Source organism: Carcharodon carcharias, assembly GCF_017639515.1.
Source record: "Carcharodon carcharias isolate sCarCar2 chromosome 27 unlocalized genomic scaffold, sCarCar2.pri SUPER_27_unloc_1, whole genome shotgun sequence".
Taxonomy (NCBI): domain Eukaryota; kingdom Metazoa; phylum Chordata; class Chondrichthyes; order Lamniformes; family Lamnidae; genus Carcharodon; species Carcharodon carcharias.
This window is the reverse complement of record NW_024470624.1, coordinates 7,344,694-7,363,879: the sequence shown is the minus strand read 5'-3', so window position 1 is coordinate 7,363,879 and position 19,186 is coordinate 7,344,694. Positions and strand designations below refer to the sequence as shown.

General features: G+C 53.2%; 1 protein-coding gene across 1 annotated transcript in view; it reads left to right on the top strand.

The window, feature by feature from the left end:
- The window catches only part of LOC121273630 (von Willebrand factor A domain-containing protein 5A-like), a 51,312-nt gene that overhangs the window by 25,484 nt on the left and 6,642 nt on the right, over positions 1-19,186 (top strand). Inside the window, exons 8-12 of the mRNA XM_041180775.1 lie at positions 9,331-9,419; positions 11,339-11,483; positions 13,744-13,823; positions 15,331-15,445; positions 18,842-19,000. Of these exons, the coding sequence (XP_041036709.1) occupies positions 9,331-9,419; positions 11,339-11,483; positions 13,744-13,823; positions 15,331-15,445; positions 18,842-19,000 (588 nt within the window). The remainder of the gene's footprint in view (positions 1-9,330; positions 9,420-11,338; positions 11,484-13,743; positions 13,824-15,330; positions 15,446-18,841; positions 19,001-19,186) is intronic.

Below are 19,186 nucleotides of genomic sequence, written 5' to 3'. Positions count from 1 at the left end.
CTTCTACAGCCCTCTGCGGTAAAGAATTCCACAGATTGACTACCCTCTGAGAGAAGAAATTCCTCCTCATCTCTGGTTTAAATGGGTGACCCCTTACTCTGAGATTATGCCCTCTGGTCCTAGACTCTCCCACAAGGGGAAACAACCTCTCAGCATCTACCCTGTCAAGCCCCCTAAGAATCCTATATGTTTCAATAAGGTCGCCTCTCATTCTTCTAAGCTCCAGTGAGTACAGGCCCAACCAACTCAACCTCTCCTCATGAGAAAATCCCTCCACGCCCGGCATCAACCTAGTGAACCTTCTCTGGACTGCCTCCAATGCCAGTATATCCTTCCTTAGATATTCTAGGTGTGGTCTAACTAGTGCCTTGTATAGTTTTAGCAAGACTTCCCTATTTTTATACACCACGCCCTTTGAAATAAAGGCCAACATTCCATTTGCCTTCCCTATTACCTGCTGAACTTGTATGGTAGCTTTTTGTGATTCATGCACGAGGACCCCAAACCCCTCTGTGCTGCAGCTTTCTGCAGTCTTTCTCCATTTAAATAATATTCAGCTCCTCTGTTCTTCCTGCCTCACACTTTCCCACATTATATTCCACCTGCCAAGTTTTTGCCCACTCACCTAAGCTGTCTATATCCCTCTGTAGACTCTTTGTGTCATCCTCATCACTTGCCTTCCACCTATTTTTGTGTCATCTGCAAACTTGGCGATCGTACATTCACTTCCTTCATCCAGGCCTCTAGTATGTATTGTAAATAATTGTAGCCCCAGCACTGGTTCCTGTGGCATTCCACTGGTTACAGGTTGCCATCCCCAAGATGTCCCCCTTATCCCAACTCTCTGTCTTCTATTAGTTAGCCAATCCTCCATCGATCCTAATATACTATCCTCAAAACCATAGGCTTTTATCTTATTAAGTAGCCTTATGTGCAGAACACTATCGAACACTTTCTGGAAACCCAAATATATTACATCTACTGGTTCCCCATTATATATACTACTTGTTACCTCTTCAAAGAATTCTTATAAATTTGTCAGGCATGATTTCCCCTTCATGAAATTATGCTAACTCTGCTTGATTAGATTTTGCATTATTACATCCTTTATAATAGACTCCAACAGTTTGCCAATGACGGATGTTAAGCTAACTGACCTAGAGTTACCTGTTTATTGTCTCCCTCCCTTTTTGAATAAGGGTGTTACACTGGCAGTTTTCCAATCCTCTGGGACTTTTCCGGAACCTAAGGGTTCTTGGAAGATTATTACCAACCCATCCACCATCTCTGCAGCTACTTCCTTTAATATCCTAGGATGCAACCCATCAGGTCCAGGGGACTTATCGGCTTTCAGCCCCATTAGTTTCCCAGGTACTTTTTCTCTAGTGATAATTATTGTGTTTATTTCCTACCCCCCCGCTTCTGCCCCATAATTATTTAGTATTTTTGGAGAGCTATTAGTATGTTCTACTGTGAAAACTGAAGAAAAGTATTTATTCAACTCCTCTGCCATTTCTTGGTTCCCCATTATCATTTCCCCAGCCTCATTCTCTAAGGGACTTATGTTCACTTTAGCCACCCTCTTCCTTTTTACATATTTAAAGAAACTCTTACTGTCCACTTTTGCGTTACTTGCTAGTTTACCCTTATTTTCTCCCTCTTCCTTATTTTTTTTTGTCATCTTGTGATGGTTCCAGTAGGCATGCCTTTCACACTGCAGCCATTGTAGTTTTAAATCCACAGTCCAACAGAAATAGAGAAAAATAAAAAGGGAAATGTCAGGATTTGGGGGTCTCGCGACCCCTTTTCAGGCCGAGACAGACCGGGTAACAAAGCTTGGTTGCAACTTGAAATTTATCGGGACAAAGGGTCAAAATGGGTTTATGAAGTTTTCGGGTCAATTGTAACCATAAACTCAGGCAGTGATTTGCAGTTTAATGCAGTTTATAGCATCTGTGTCAATACCTGGACAGCAGAGAGCACGCATGCAGCTTTGATCTTTTTATCTTCAGGCTTCTTTCCCTTGTCTCTTGTCTTATCTGTTCTTGTCTCCGGACTTTGACCCCTCAGCTGTACAGGAACCAGGTTTTGTGCTGGCTCTTGTACAATTAACCTTTGCCCCCGCACCCCACCACCCCAACCCCAGGCACCCCCCCCCCCCCCACTACTCACTCCAATCATCCACAGCCCCCACGCCTGAGCATACGTTCCTTGACCGACCAGTTATCTTTCACCATCGTGTAATGTTTTTGAAATCCGTCAGTGTTCGACTGTCTCTTATCTCAGGGCTTCAAGGTCCTTACCTTGTAGAGGGACCTGGACAGTCCCGTTTGCAGCAAGGTCTGGACAATACCCAGGCTGACAATCAGCCAGTAACAGTTGCGCCACACAAGTGCCAGGCAATGACCATCTCCAACAAGAGAGAATCTAACCATCGCCCCTTGACGTTCAATGATATTTCCATCACTGAATCCCCCCACTATCAACATCCTGGGGGTTACCATTGACCAGAAACTGAACTGGCCCGGCCCAGCAACACCTGCATCCCGTGAGTGAATTAATCAAAAACACATTCCAAAGCCGTGTTCTCACATGGTCCTGTCACCCATCCCGCATACGGTCACAGTGTTCCGGCTTTCCTCAGTGAGCGAGCTCCCTACCAACCTTAATGGGACTTAACCATGCTCCCACCGCCTGTCCTGGACCGGGCCCTAAAAACCTTCCCACTTCACTACAGATGTGACCTTACCTCAGGAAGGACATCTAACAAAGTCGTGTCGGTCTGCAGTAAAGTTAATTTTAAAAATCAGCGTTCCGGTTAGCGACCTGGCGATGGTACAGCGCTGTACGGGCACACTGTGGCTACAAGAGCAGGTCAGAGGCTGGGAATCCTGCGGAGAGTCACTCACTTCCTGACTCCCCCCACAAAGCCTGTCCACCATCTACAAGGCACAAGTCAGGAGTGTGATGGGACACTCCCCCCACTTGCCTGGATGAGTGCGGCTCCCACAACACTCAAGAAGCTCGACACCGTCCAGGACAAAGCAGCCCCCGCTCGATCTGCACCCCATCCACCAACATTCACTCCCTCCATCACCGACGCACAGCGGCAGCAGTGTGTGTACCATCTACAAGATGCACTGCAGCAACTCACCGAGGCTCCTTCGACAGCACCTTCCAAACCCATGACCTCTACCATCTAGAAGGACGAGGGCAGCAGACGCACGGGGAACACCACCACCTGGAAGTTCCACCTCCTGGGAACTCCCTCCCTAATAGCGCGGTGGGTGTACCTACACCACAGGGGACTGCAGCAGCTCAAGAAGGCGGCTCACCCACCACCACCTTCTCAAGGGGGCAATTAGGGGGATGGGGGCAACAAATGCTGGGCCCGGCCCAGCAACACCCGCATCCTGCGAGTGAATTAATCAAAAACACATTCCAAAGCCGTGTTCTCACACGGTCCTGTCACCCATCCCGCATACGGTCACAGTGTTCCGGCTTTCCTCAGTGAGCGAGCTCCCTACCAACCTTAATGGAACTTAACCATGCTCCCACCGCCTGTCCTGGACCGGGCCCTAAAAACCTTCCCACTTCACTACAGATGTGACCTTACCCCAGGAAGGACATCTAACAAAGTCGTGTCGGTCTGCAGTAAAGTTAATTTTAAAAATCAGCGTTCCGTTAGCGACCTGGCGATGGTACAGCACTGTACGGGCACACAGGTGCATGCAGCGCACCGCTCTGAACGGATTGGCTGCAGCGCGACCTGAGGAGAAGGCCAGTGGCTCAGTGGAAAAACTGGTTAAAAGCACCGCTCGCAATTTTGTTTCAAACCGGTCGAGGACCCTCCGAGCCCGTTACGAGTCTTTCAGGCCCGCTACTGTCCAGGCTCCCCAGGTTAAGCTCACTCAGGGAGTCCGGGCTCCTCATGTGGGCTTCATTTTGATTAAAGAAAGAAGCAGGTGGGCCTGGCGTCCGTGTCCAGGGGTTGGCAGGTGAGTCAGGTGTTCCTGACTCCTGTCGGTGCCCACCCTCCGGTGAGAGACGACCTGGCGTAACCTGCGGAAAAGGAATGGCCACGCTGGGATAGCACAGGGTCGAGCCTCCTAGTGAGCGGTGTGTGGACACAAATGCCAAAGCATTGCGCCAATTAAAATCAGAGGAAGATACGTGCAGCCGATGTTCATCCAGCACGGTGAGGATTACTGACTGTGTAACTGTGCAGAGTCACTGTTTATTCAGCAGGGTGAGGATTACTGACTGTGTAACTGTACAGATTCACTGTTTATTCAGCAGGGTGAGGATTACTGACTATGTAACTGTACAGAGTCACTGTTTATTTAGCAGGGTGAGGATTACTGACTGTGTAACTGTACAGAGTTACTGTTTATTCAGCAGGGTAAGGATTACTGACTGTGTAACTGTACAGAGTCACTGTTTATTGAACGGTGAGGATTACTGACTGTGCAACTATACAGAGTCACTCTTTATTCAACAGATTGAGGATTACTGACTGTGTAACTGCACTGAGAAAATTTATTCAGCAGGGTGAGGATTATTGACTGTGTAACTGTACAGTCACTGTTTATTCAGCAGGGTGAGGATTACTGACTGTAACTGTACAGAGTCACTATTTATTCAGCAGGGTGAGGATTATTGACTGTGTAACTGTACAGAGTCACTGTTTATTCAGCAGGGTGAGGATTACTGACTGTCTTACTGTACAGAGTCACTGTTTATTCAGGATGGTGAGGATTACTGTCTGTGTAACTGTACAGAGTCACTGTTTATTCAGCAGGGTGAGGATTACTGACTGTAACTGTACAGAGTCACTATTTATTCAGCAGGGTGAGGATTACTGACTGTGTAACTGTACAGAGTCACTGTTTATTCAGCAGAGTGAGGATTACTGACTGTGTAACTGTACAGAGTCACTGTTTATTCAGCAGGGTGAGGATTACTGACTGTGTAACTGTACAGAGTCACTGTTTATTCAGCAGGGTGAGGATTACTGACTGTATAACTGTACAGAGTCACTGTTTATTCAGCAGAGTGAGGATTACTGACTGTGTAACTGTACAGAGTCACTGTTTATTCAGCAGGGTGAGGATTACTGACTGTCTAACTGTACAGAGTCACTGCTTATTCAGCAGGGTGAGGATTACTGACTGTGTAACTGTACAGAGTCACTGTTTATTCAGCAGGGTGAGGATTACTGACTGTGTAACTGTACAGAGTCACTGTTTATTCAGCAGGGTGAGGATTACTGACTGTCTAACTGTACAGATTCACTGCTTATTCAGCAGGGTGAGGATTACTGACTGTGTAACTGTACAGAGTCACTGTTTATTCAGTGAGTGAGGATTACTGACTGTGTAACTGTACAGAGTCACTGTTTATTCAGTGAGTGAGGATTACTGACTGTGTAACTGTACAGAGTCACTGTTTATTTAGCAGGGTGAGGATTACTGACTGTGTAACTGCACTGAGAAAATTTATTCAGCAGGGTGAGGATTATTGACTGTGTAACTGTACAGAGTCACTGTTTTTTCAGCAGGGTGATGGTTAAGGTGCCACCTCAAAGTTTATTAAGGAAAATAAAATCTCACGTTGTGGGGAGGTAACATATTAGCATGGATAGAAGATTGGCTGGCTGGCAGAAAACAGAGAGTATGCATAAGTGGGTTTTTTTCTGAATGGCAGGATGTGACGAGTGGAGTCCCACAGGGGTCTGTGCTGGGGACTCAACTTTTTACAATTCACATCAGCGACTTAGATGAGGGCAGTGAAGACATGGTTGCTAAATTTGCAGATGACACAAAGATTGGTAGGTAAGTGTGTTGTGAAGAGGACACGAGGAGTTTGCGGATGGATGTCGATAGGTTGAGTCAGTGGGCGGACAGAGATGTGGCAAATGGAGTTTAATGTGGGAAAATGTGACGTTGTTCACTTTGGCAGGAACAATAAAAAAGCAGAGTATTACTTAAATGGAGAACGGCTGCATAGTTCTGAGGTGCAGAGGGATCTGGGTGTTCTCGTACATGAGTCACAAAAAGTTAGTCTGGAGGTGCAGCAAGTCATTAAGAAGGCTAATGGAACTCTATCTTTTATTATGAGAGGGATTGAACATAAAAGTGAGGACGATCTGCTTCAGTTGTGCAGGGCATTGGTGAGATCACGCCTCGAATACCTTGGGCAGTTTTGGTCTCCTTATTTGAGGAAGGATGTAAATGCGTTGGAGGCGGTTCAGAGGAGGTTTACCGGATTGACGCCCGGAATGAGTGGGTTGTCTTATGGGGAGAGGTGGGACAGACTGGGCTTGTTCCCACTGGAGTTTAGCAGAGTGAGGGGCGATTGGATTGAAGTTTACAAGACCCTGAACGGCCTTGACAAGGCGGGCGTGGGAAGGACGTTTCCTCTTGTGGGTGAGTCCAGAACTAGCGGAGGGTGGGGGGGGGGGTCACTGTTTTAAAATTAGCGGGGAGGGGTCACCCTTTTAGGTCGGAGATGAGGAGAAATATTTTCTCTCTCTGAGAGGTTGTGCGACTTTGGAACTCTCTGCCTCAGGAGGCGGGGTCTCTGTCTCAGGAGGCGGTGTCTCTGCCTCAGGGGGTGGTGTCTCTGCCTCAGGAGGTGGGGAGGCGGGGTCTCTGCCTCAGGAGGCGGGGTCTCTGCCTCAGGAGGCGGGGAGGCGGGGTCTCTGCCTCAGGAGGCGGGGTCTCTGCCTCAGGAGGCCGGGGAAGCGGGGTCTCTGCCTCAGGAGGCGGGGGAGGTGGGGTCGCTGAATATTTTTAAGGCGGAGGTAGATGGATTCTTGTGTGGCAAGGGCTTTGTTATGGACAAGGAAATTGACAAGCTGCAAAATAATGTTTCGGATTGGGGGAGAGTGGATTTTGGTAAAATAAGGCAGGATCTGGCCAAGGTAGACTGGGAACAGCTACTTGTGGGGAACTCTACAGAGGAGCAGTGGGGGGTGTTCAAAAAGGAAATGGGGAGGGTACAGGCTCAACATGTTCCCTCTAGGGTGATAGGAAGGAGTAACAAGCCCAGAGAACCATGGATGACCAGAGATATTCAGGTTACGGTGAGAAGGAAAAGAGAGGCTTTTAGCAGGTACAAGGGAGGCAAATCAGTGGAGGCGTTAGTGGAGTACGGACAGTGCAGGGTGGAGCTTAAGAAAGCAATTAGGAGAGCAAAGAGGGGATATGAGAAAGCTCTGGCTGGTAAAAGTAGGGAAAATCCCAAGATATTCTACAAGTATATCAATGGGAAGAGGATAACCATGGAAAGAGTAGGGCCCATTAGGGACCAAGGGTGAAATCTGTGGGTGGAGTCAGAGTACATCGCTAAAATATTGAACGAATACTTCACATCCGTCTTCACCCAAGAGAATGAGGATGAAGGTATTGAACTCGTGGAGAGAGTCTGCGAGGTTGTTAAGCAAACTGTTATAGGGAGTGACAAGGTATTGGAGATGTTGGCAGGCTTAAAAGTGGACAAATCTCCAGGTCCGGATGATTTGTGTCCCAGACTGCTGAGGGAGGCAAGGGAGGAGATCGCAGGGGCTCTGACCCAAATTTTTAATTCCTCTCTGGCCATGGAGGAGGTGCCAGAGGACTGGAGAACAGCTAATGTGGTTCCACTATTTAAGAAGGGTTGCAGAGATAAGCCAGGGAACTACAGGCCAGTGAGTCTCACGTCAGTGGTAGGGAAACTATTGGAGAAAATTCTGAAGGAGAGAATCTATCTCCCCTTGGAGAGGTAAGGTTTGATCAGGAATAGTCAGCATAGCTTTGTCAGAGGGAGGTCACGCCTAACAAATTTGATTGAATTTTTTGAGGAGCTTACCAGGTGTGTAGATGGGGGTAGTGCAGTTGATGTAGTTCATATGGATTTCAGCAAAGCCTTTGACAAGGTCCCACGTGGGAGACTTATAAAGAAGGCAAAGGCACATGGGATACAGGGTAACTTGATAAGGTGGATTCAAAATTGGCTTAGTTGTCGGAGACAGAGGGTAATGACAGAAGGATGCTTTAGTGACTGGAAGCCAGTGTCCAGTGGCACACCACAGGGATCAGTGCTGGGTCCCCTATTATTTGTCATTTATATAAATGACATAGATGACCATGTGGGGGGTAGGATTAGTAAGTGTGCGGATGACACAAAGATTGGCTGGGTGGTTAACAGTGAGGTTGAGTGTCTTGGGCTACAGGAAGATATAGACAGGATGGTCAAATGGGCAGATAAGTGGCAGATGGAATTTAACCCTGAAAAGTGTGAGGTGCTACACTTTGGAAGGAGTAACTTGACAAGGAAGTATTCAATGAACAGCATGGCACTAGGAAGTTCTGAGGAACAAAGGGACCTTGGTGTGTGTGTCCATAGATCTCTGAAGGCGGAGGGGCATGTTAGTGGGGTGGTGAAAAAGGCATATGGGACACTTGCCTTTTGTCAATCGAGGCATAGATTACAAAAGTAGGGAGGTCATGTTGGAGTTGTGTAGAACCTTGGTGAGGCCACAGCTGGAGTACTGTGTGCAGTTCTGGTCGCCACATTATAGGAAGGATGTGATTGTACTGGAGGGGGTGCAGAGGAGATTCACCAGGATGTTGCCTGGGATGAAACATTTAAGTTATAAAGAGAGGTTGGATAGACTTGGGTTGTTTTCGTTGGAGCAGAGAAGACTGAGGGGTGACCTGATCGAGGTGTATAAGATTATGAGGGGCATGGACAGGGTGGATAGGGAGCAGCTGTTCCCCTTAGTTGAAGGGTCAGTCACAAGGGGACACGAGTTCAAGGTGAGGGGCAGGAGGTTTAGGGGGGAATGAGGGGAAAAGCTTTTTTACCCAGAGGGTGGTGAGGGTCTGGAATGCGCTGCCTGGGAGGGTGGTGGAGGCGAGTTGCCTCACATCCTGTAAAAAGTACCTGGATGAGCACTCGGCACGTCCTAACATTCAAGGCTATGGGGCCGAGCGCTGGTCAATGGGATTTGGTAGGTAGGGTCAGGAGTTTGTCACGTGTCGGTGCAGACTCGATGGGCCGAAGGGCCTGTTCTGCACCGAGTGAGATTCTGTGATTCTAGCCTTCTGTGAAGGGATTCGAAGGTGAGTGGAACGTGGAAATCGAAACACAAGATCGGCCATGATCTTATTGAATAGCGGGAGCAGGGCTCGAGGGGCCGAATGGTCTACTCCTATTCCTATTCCGTATGCTCTTATGTCCTTGTGACGTGTGGGGTGAATCAGGAAATTCTCCGGCAGAGGTGGAGACTGGGAACCCTGGAACGGGAATCTGTTGCTCAGACTAACAGGAAGTTTGTTCCCACAGGAAACCCTACTGCTGCTCCTCAAGAGCCTGCCCATGGGATGTTTCTTCAACGTGTATGGATTTGGGAGCCACTTCAGCTCTTTCTTCCCGTAAGTTGGAATTTAAGGCGGGAAACCTGGGAGGGCGCAGGCGGAATTGCTCGCACGGGGTCAGGTGGCCTTGACGGGCCAGGCCTGGGGACTGACCTTTGACCCTCTGGGTCATGAGGTCGAACCAGGCCATCAGGCCGAGAGGGGTGAGGGGTGTCTCTCCCTCTGATGGTGGATGGGATGAAGAACCAGCCGGTCAGATGGCGACCCTGAACGACGCCAAGTTGTTATCTCTCGATTGAAAGAAAGGGGGTTGAGGTGGAAGGAAGGGTGTGCTGGGTGGGGAGTCGTGGGGGATTGACGAGGGTGGGAAGGCCTGGGGAAGACAGACCGATAAACCCTGAATCCCAGCGTCCCAGTTAAAACAGTGACCTCGTGAGTCCGCTGTTGCTCTTCACACTAAACTGTGTTGTGTACCTGTAAAGAGTCACTGTTTATTCATCAGGGTGAGGATTACTGACTGTGTAACGGTACAGAGTCACTGTTTATTCAGCAGGGTGAGGATTACTGACTGTGTAACTGTACAGAGTCACTGTTTATTCAACAGGATGAGGATTACCGACTGTGTAACTGTACAGAGTCACTGTTTATTCAGCAAGGTGAGGATTACTGACTGTGTAACTGTACAGAGTCACTGTTTATTCAGCAGAGTGAGGATTACTGACCGTGTAACTGTACAGAGACACTGTTTATTCAGCAGGGTGAGGATGACTGACTGTAACTGTACAGAGACACTGTTTATTCAGCAGGGTGAGGATGACTGACTGTGTAACTGTACAGAGACACTGTTTATTCAGCAGGGTGAGGATTACTGACTGTGTAACTGTACAGAGTCACTGTTTATTCAGCAGGGTGAGGATTACTGACTGTGTAACTGTACTGAGAAAATTTATTCAGCAGGGTGAGGATTGCTGACTGTGTAACTGTACAGAATCACTGTTTATTCATCATGGTGATGATGACTGACTGTGTAACTGTACAGAGTCACTGTTTATTCAGTAGGGTGAGGATTGCTGACTGTGTAAGTGTACAGAGTCACTGTTTATTCAGCAGGATGAGGATGACTGACTGTGTAACTGTACAGAGTCACTGTTTATTCAGCATGGTGAGGATGACTGACTGTGTAACTGTACAGAGACACTGTTTATTCAGCGGGGTAAGGATTACTGACTGTGTAACTGTACAGAGTCACTGTTTATTCAGCAGGGTGAGGATTACTGACTGTGTAACTGTACAGAGTCACTGTTTATTCAGCATGGTGAGGATGACTGACTGTGTAACTGTACAGAGACACTGTTTATTCAGCAGGGTGAGGATTACTGACTGTGTAACTGTACAGAGTCACTGTTTATTCAGCACGATGAGGATTACTGACTGTGTAACTGTACAGAGTCACTGTTTATTCAGCAGAGTGAGGATTACTGACCGTGTAACTGTACAGAGACACTGTTTATTCAGCAGGATGAGGATGACTGACTGTGTAACTGTACAGAGACACTGTTTATTCAGCAGGGTGAGGATGACTGACTGTGTAACTGTACAGAGACACTGTTTATTCAGCAGGGTGAGGATTACTGACTGTGTAACTGTACAGAGTCACTGTTTATTCAGCAGGGTGAGGATTACTGACTGTGTAACTGTACTGAGAAAATTTATTCAGCAGGGTGAGGATTGCTGACTGTGTAACTGTACAGAATCACTGTTTATTCAGCATGGTGATAATGACTGACTGTGTAACTGTACAGAGTCACTGTTTATTCAGCAGGGTGTGGATTACTGACTGTGTAACTGTACAGAGTCACTGTTTATTCAGCGTGGTGAGGATGACTGACTGTGTAACTGTACAGAGTCACTGTTTATTCAGTGATACCCTCTCATTATTGTCTCTCTCTCTCTCTCTCTTTCGCTCTCTCGTGTAGCGAGAGTGTCGAGTACAATCAGGAGTCGATGCAGAAGGCGCTGGAGGAACTGAAGGGTCTGGACGCAGACATGGGCGGCACAGAGATCCTCCAGCCCCTCACCGCCATTTACAGCAAGTCTTGTAAAGCCGGGCACCCGCGGCAGGTAAGGGCTGAGAATGAACCTGCCAGGGCATCGCTGAACCCGATCTTGTTGGCGCCGGAAGATTTGCTAACAATTCGGTCATCTGAATAGAGCCAGTTTCCAACCCCCACCACTGTCAAGAGGCAACATTTCCCCCCGCTCCCACCAACAACCTTCACTCCTAAAACAAAGATGCTTTCCTCATTTATCATATTGTCTGATACGAATATCTAGGGTCATGTGAGTTAGATGGTGACCTTGTGGTGATGTCAGTGGACGAGTCATCCAGGTGCCCCTGGCTAACACTCTCGGGGTAGGGGGTGGGGAAAGGGTTCAAATCCCACCCACGGGGCAGGCGATGGAATTTAAATTCAATTTAATAAAAATCTGGAATCATGAAGCCAGTTTCAGTCACGTGCTCCGTGACAACCGTCATCGATTGTCGTTAAAAGAACCCCATCTGGTTCGCTCACGTTCCCCTTTAGGGAAGGGAAACCTGCCGTCCTTACCCAGTCTGGACTACGTGCCTGATTCCAGACCCTTCCCCACCCAACCCCCCCCCCAAAACAACATGGTTGACTCCTTAACTTGCCCCCCTCTGTAATGGCCGAGTGAGCCATTCAGTTCAAGGGGCAATTCGGCATGGGTAACAGATGCTGGGGCTTCGCCAGTGACGCCCACGTCCTGTGAAAGAATAAAGGAAAATGTCCAAACTCCCCCAACCAGCTGAAATACCTTCTCTCTCTCTCTTTTTCTCTGTCCCTGTCTCTCTCTGTCTCTCTCTCTCTGCCTCTTTTTCTCTGTCCCTCTCTCTCTCTCTCTCTGCCTCTCTCTCTCTGTCTCTTTCTCTCACTCTCTGTCTCTCTCTGTCTCTACCTGTCTGTCTCTCTCTTTCTCTCTCTGTCTCTTTCCCTCTGTCGCTTTCTCTCTGTCACTCTCTGTCTCTCTCTCTCTCTCTCCGTCTCCCTCTCTCTGTCTCCCTCTCTGTCTGTCTTTCTCTCTGTTTCTCTCTCTCTCTCTGTGTCTCTCTCTGTGCCTCTCTCTATGTCTCTCACTCTCTGTCTCTCATTCTCTGTCTCCCTCTCTCTCTCTGTTTCCCTCTCTGTTTCCCTCTGTCTCTCTCTCTCTCTCTCTGTCTCTCTATCTGTCTGTCTCTCTCTTTCTCTCTCTCTCTCTCTCCGTCTCCCTCTCTCTGTCTCCCTCTCTGTCGCTCTCTCTGTTTCTCTCTCTCTCTCTGTCTTTCTCTTTGCCTCTCTATGTCTCTCTCTCTCACTCTCTGTCTCTCATTCTCTGTCTTCCTCTCTCTCTCTGTTTCCCTCTCTGTCTCTCTCTGTCTCTCTCTCTGTCTCTCTCCCTGTCTCTCCCCCCCTCCCTCTCCCCCCCTCTCTCTCCCCCCGTCTCTCCCCCCCCTCTCTCTATCCCATCAGTTCCCGTGATATCTCTTGAAAATTTCAGTCAGAACACCCCTTTGCCCTTCTGAATTCCAGGGATTGGGACCCGAGCGGGTGGAATCTCCTCTCGGGACTGAACCCTCGGGAGCCCAGGTGTTGTTCCGGTGAATCTGCACCGCCCTCCCTCCGTGGGGCAGCCGGCGCAGTTTAAATTCAATTAATTAAAATCCAGAATCATGAAGCCAGTTTCAGTCACGGGGACCGTGACCACCGTCATTGATGGCTGTGAGAAAAAAAACCCCATCTGGTTCACTAATCTGGAAATCCTCCATCCTTACCCGGTCCGGCCTACACGTGACTCCGGACCCCCAGCAACGTGTGGTTGACGCTCAAACACCCCTCAGATACGCCCGAGCGAGCCACTCCCTTCAAGGGGGGTCAATTAGGGATGGAGGTGGGTGGGGGGAAGGAGGTGGGCAACAGATGCTGGGGTCTCACCCACAATGCCCCCACGTACCGTGGAAAAGAATTTACAAGGTGAGAAAGGAATCGAAAGCTGTGGCGATTTGATTTCATCGTTGGTAAACGGACTCAGGGCCGAGCAGGGAAAGGGCAGGGTGGGGACATGCTTCTGAATGGCCCGAATGCTTTAAGCAGTAAGAGGCCGGAAGAGGGGTGAGGGGGTTGGTGGGGGTGGGCTCGGGCGTGTCCCGGGACAGCGGATGGTGGGGGGGGAGGGTGGGGTGGGGCGGAGCAAGCAGACACTCCCCAACACTGATGCGCAATGTCACGGCCACACACCCTCCCCACTAACCTCTTCCCCCCCCACAACCCCAACCCCCACCCCCACCACCGCAACCCCCCCCCACCCTCCCCCTTGGCTTTTCCAGCTCTTTGTTTTCACCGACGGCGAGGTGTCGAATACAAAGGCGGTGATCACCGAGGTTCGGAAGCACGCCCCCAGTCACAGGTAACGAGAGCCCGTGTGTCGGGGGATGGTGGTGGGGGGGGGATGGGCCGTGGGGTGGGGTGGGAGGGCTACGCCCAAAGCTGTTCCGACGTGTGCCTGCAAGTGGGCACCCCGGGTGGGGCGGAAGCGGATGAAGGTAAAAGCGAAGCGCTGCTGGTGCTTTGGAGAACCGCGGCCCTCCATTTTGCGTTTGCGCCTCCCCACCGACGAGCCTCGGCTCGTACCTTGTGCTCACGCCCTTTGCCTTCGGCCGGCGCTGGCCTTCATTCCGCTATTAACACCTCCTCCTTTCGAGCGCTTTGTTTCTTGACCGCTATCGCCACTACATTCCCTTTGCCCCTGGTTCCATGACAGTCATTTGATCTTCCCTGCCCTCTATAACCTATCCCTGACCCTCCCCCCTCCTGCCCAAGTGTCCCCCCCCCCACAACCACCCCCCACCAAACCCCTCCCGCCCCCCCACCCCCCCCACCCCTGACCTTTCTACAACAGCTTAAAACCCTTCATGTTCTGACCTCCCATCAGTCCTGAGGAAGGGTCACACGGACTCAAGACGTTAACTCCTGTCTCTGCCTCTCCGCCGGCCCTGCCAAAACGTTTCCCAGGTGTGGGGCGAAGGCGCGTTCCCCCCCCCCCCGGCCTCGACCGACCTCCTCCCGACCTCCTCCCGACTACCCCCCCTCCCCCCACCGCCCGCCGACTCTCCCCGCTCCCACCACCACCCCTCCCGTTCTTCACCCTGACGTCTCCTCTAGTGCTCCCGAAAGCGCCCGCCCTCGCCCTCACCCTTGACCTCCCGCTGGCCTCTCAGCCCTCTTCGGACCCTCAGGACAACGCGGGCTGGAGTCCCCAGCGCAGGGACTCCGCGCTCCAGGGCCAGCCCCTCAAGGGGCCAGTGCTGGGGCCTCGCCAGAGGATCCGCCTGTTGAGGGAAGGTGAAGCCGAGGGGGCGCGTGCCCGTCCTCTCTCTCCCCCCCCCACCCCGGTGGGGTGAGGGTGGGGGTGGGAAGGGTGACAGCGAAAGCGGTGGAAGGGGAAGAGTCCTCCCCAGTGTCCTGAGCCCAACATTTAACCCTCGACCATCAGGTGACCTGATCGCCGCCACCTTGCTGTTGGCGGGATCTTGCTGTGCGCCCGTCGAATCCTACGCGGCGACTGGACCACCTGCTGCTTCACCAGCTGCGAATCCTGTTCACTGAGGGGGTGAAAGTGGGCGCAGGGAGGGAGGGTGGTGGGTTTTGGGGGGGTGGGGGGCGCGGTTCAAGCGTGGTTGTGTATAACGTGCCAGCAGGAAAAAGGCAGTGGAGAGGGTGGGGTTCTATCCCAGAATGCACCGCGGCAGTGAAAGCCCCCTATTGACGCTATAGAAGCAGAGAGAAGGCCTCACCATCGAGTCTCCACCCACCCTCGCCCCCCCCCCCCCACCTTTCCCCCGCCCACATAAACCCTGCCGCTCTCCTCTGAACTGCCTGATTCTTTCCCCCTCCCCCCCCCCCCACTTCCCAAGGTGCTTTTCTTTCGGGATTGGCCAGGGGGCCTCGACTGATCTCATCAAAGGCATCGCCAAGGCCGCCTCGGGGAGCTACGAGTTTATCACCGGGAAGGAGAGGATGCAACCAAAGGTACCGAAATCTGGGAATGGTGATGGGGATCGTGGGGGGTGTGGGGGGAGGGGGGAGGGGGGGTGGTGGGGTGGAGTTGGGAGGGAGGGGGTGGGGTGGCGGAGGAGGGAGGAGTGAGGGGGGGATTGGGGGATACCCCTAAACTTGGACGTTTGAGGGGGTGTGGGGTGGGGTGGGGTGGGGGGGGGCAGTGGGGGACGAGCCCTGAGCCTGGGCAGTGACTTGGGAGGGGACTCCCCTATGCCTCCCCCCCATCCTCCCCCACCGCCGAAGCCCTGACTGAGAATGCCGAGTCAGAATTATGGGGGGAGGTGATGACGGAGTGGTCATGTCACTGGGCTAGTAATCAGGGGGCCCCGGGTTAATGCTCCGGGGTGGGGGGTGGTGGGGGTGGGGGGGATGAGACTTGGGTTCGACTCCCTCCCACGGCAACCAGTGGAATTTAAATCCGATCCATGAAATCTGAAACTGTGAAGCCAGTTTCAGTCACGGGGACCGTGACGACCGGCATCGATGGTGGTAAAAAAAAAAACCCATCTGGTTCACACTCATGTCCCCCTTTAGGGAAGGAAGTCTGCCTGCCCTTACGTGACTCCCGCAGGCCATGAAATGGCCCAGCAGGCCTCTCAGTTCAAGGAGGGCGACTGGGGATGAGCGGTGGACCCTCACCTTGCCAGCGATGCCCCCCACGTCCCACGAAAGAATAAGTATTTAATAAAAAAAAAAGCCCCTGAATGCTACTCGCAGGGAGGTCTGAAGGGAGATTGGACCCTGTTCCCCTCCCAGATTCAGAACGCCCTGGGTCCCAGTCTCGCTTCCCTTCCTGCACTCCAGGACCAACACTCTGGGTGCCAGGAGCGAGGGAGCGCTGCAGCACCGCAGGGCCCAATCCGTCAGGTGGAAGCCGAGGGACACGTCCACCCTCTCGAGCGGATGCAGCCGCTGTTGCCGCAACCGATGAAGAGCGGGAAGGAGTTCTCCCCGGTCCTATCGTTATCCCTCAGCCAAGTGAGCTGGGCTACAGGAGCAGGTCGGAGAGGCTGGGAATCCTGTGGAGAGTCACTCACCTCCTGACTCCCCCCCCAAAGCCTGTCCACATCTGTAAGGCACAAGTCAGGAGTGTGATGGGACACTCTCCCCCCACTGGATGAGTGCGGCTCCCACAACACTCGAGAAGCTCGACACCGTCCAGGACAAAGCAGCCCCCGCTCGATCTGCACCCCATCCACAAACATTCACTCCCCCCACCACCGACGCATAGTGGCAGCAGTGTGTGTACCATCTACAAGATGCACTGCAGCAACTCACCCAGGCTCCTTCGACAGCACCTTCCAAACCCACGACCGCTACCGTCTAGAAGGACGAGGGCAGCAGACGCACGGGGAACACCCCCACCCGGAAGTTCCCCTCCGAGCCGCACTCGCTGTCCCGACTTGGGAATATATCGGCCGTTCCTTCACTGTCACCGGGTCAAAATCCTGGGAACTCCCTCCCTAACAGCACGGTGGGTGCACCTACACCACAGGGGACAGCAGCGGCTCGAGAAGGCGGCTCACCCACCGCCAGCTTCTCAAGGGGGCAATTAGGGATGGAGTATTAAATGCTGAGCCCAGCCCAGTGAGGCCCACGTCCCGTGAATGAATAATTTTTTAAAAAATCATTGAAATTGAGACATTTCTGTCCTGGCCGATTGTGGGATCTTGCTGTGCGCAAGTTGGTGGCCACATTTCCCGAAACATAATGTGACGCCCTGAGGTTTTGAGAAGCAGCCTCAAAATGATATTTCCCCCTATCCCTCCACCTCTGTCCCTCTCCCTCTCTCCCTCTCCCCCTCTCTCCCTCCCCCTCCCCCTCTCTCCCTACCCTCTCCCTCTTTTACCTCCTCCAACTCCATCCCCCTCTCTCCCTCTCCCTCTCCCCTCCTTCCCTCCCCCTCTCCCCTCTCCCTCCCCCTCTCTCCCTCCACCTCTTTCTCTCTCCCACCCCTCCTCTCCCCTGTCCCTCCCCCTGTCTCCCTTCCCGTCTCTTTCCCTCCCCCTCTCTCTCTCCCCCTTCCCTCTCTCTCTCTACCCCCACTCTCTCTGCCTCCCCCTCTCTCCCTCCCCCTCTCCCTCCCCTTCCCTCTCTTTATCTCACCCTCTCTCTCCCACCCCATCTCCAACCCCCTGTCTCTCTCCCCCTCTCCCCCTCCCTCCCTCCCCCTCTCTCCCACCCCCTCTCTCCCTCCCGGTCTCTCCCTCTCTTTCCTTCCCCCTCCCCCTCCCTCTCTCTCTCTCCCCCCACTCTCTCTTTCTCCCCCTACACTCCCTCCCCCACTCTACCTCCCCCCTCTCCCTCCCCTCTCCCTCTCTTTCCCTCCCCCTCTCTCTCTCTCCCTCCCCCTCGCTCTCCCTCCCCCTCTCACCCTCCCCCTCTCTCCTCCCCCTCCCTCCCACCCCTCTCCCCTTCCCCCTCTCCCTCTATCTCCCCTCTCTCTCTCTCTCTCTATCCCTCTCCCCCTCTCCCTCTATCTCCCCTCTCTCTCTCTCTCTCTATCCCTTTCCCCCACTCCCTCCCCCTCTCTCTCCCTCGCCCTCTCTCTCCCTCCCCCTCTCTCTCCCTCCCCCTCTCTCTCCCTCCCCCTCTCTCTCCCTCCCCCTCCCTCTCCCTCCCCCTCTCTCTCCCTCCCCCTCTCTCTCCCTCGCCCTCCCTCTCCCTCCCCCTCTCTCTCCCTCCCCCTCTCTCTCCCTCCTCTCTCTCTCCCTCCCCCTCTCTCTCCCTCTCTCTCTCTCTCCCTCCCCCTCCCTCACCCTCCCCCTCCCCCTCTCTCTCCCTCCCCCTCTCTCCCTCCCCCTCTCTCTCCCTCACCCTCTCTCCCTTCCCCTCTCTCTCCCTCCCCCTCTCTCTCCCTTCCCCTCTCTCTCCCTCCCCCTCTCTCCCTCTCCCTCTCTCTCCTCGCCCTCCCCCTCTCTCCCTCTCCCTCTCTCTCCCTCGCCCTCCCCCTCTCCCTCCCCCTCTCTCTCTCTCTCCCTGCCCCTCTCTCTCCCTCCCCCTCTCTCTCCTTCCCCCTCTCTCCCTCTCCCTCTCTCTCCCTCGCCCTCCCCCTCTCCCTCCCCCTCTCTCTCCTTCCCCCTCTCTCCCTCTCCCTCTCTCTCCCTCGCCCTCCCCCTCTCCCTCCCCCTCTCTCTCTCTCTCCCTGCCCCTCTCTCTCCCTCCCCCTCTCTCCCTCTCCCTCTCTCTCCCTCGCCCTCCCCCTCTCCCTCCCCCTCTCTCTCTCTCTCCCTTCCCCTCTCTCTCCCTCCCCCTCTCTCTCCCTCCCCCTCTCTCTCCCTCCCCCTCTCTCTCCCTCCCCCTCTCTCTCCCTCCCCCTCTCTCTCCCTCCCCCTCTCTCTCCCTCCCCATCTCTCCTTCCCCCAGGTGTTGCAGAGTTTGAAGTTCGCTCTCCAGCCGGCTGTGACCGGCCTGACCGTCAGCTGGGCACTGCCCACGGGCCTGGAGGCTGTTCTCCTATCCCAGCTCCCCACTGTGATCTTCAACGGGCAGAGAACCATCCTCTACGCACAGCTGAAAGGGAAGGTAAAGAACGGGGTGTGTGGGGGGGGGGGGGGGGGGGGGGGGGGGGGGGGGGGGGGGGGGGGGGGGGGGGGGGGGGGGGGGGGGGGGGGGGGGGGGGGGGGTTGGAGTGGGGGGGGGGGTGGGGGGTTGGAGGTGGGGGGGGGGTGGGGGTGGGGGGGGGGGGGGGGGGGGGGGGGGGGGGGGGGG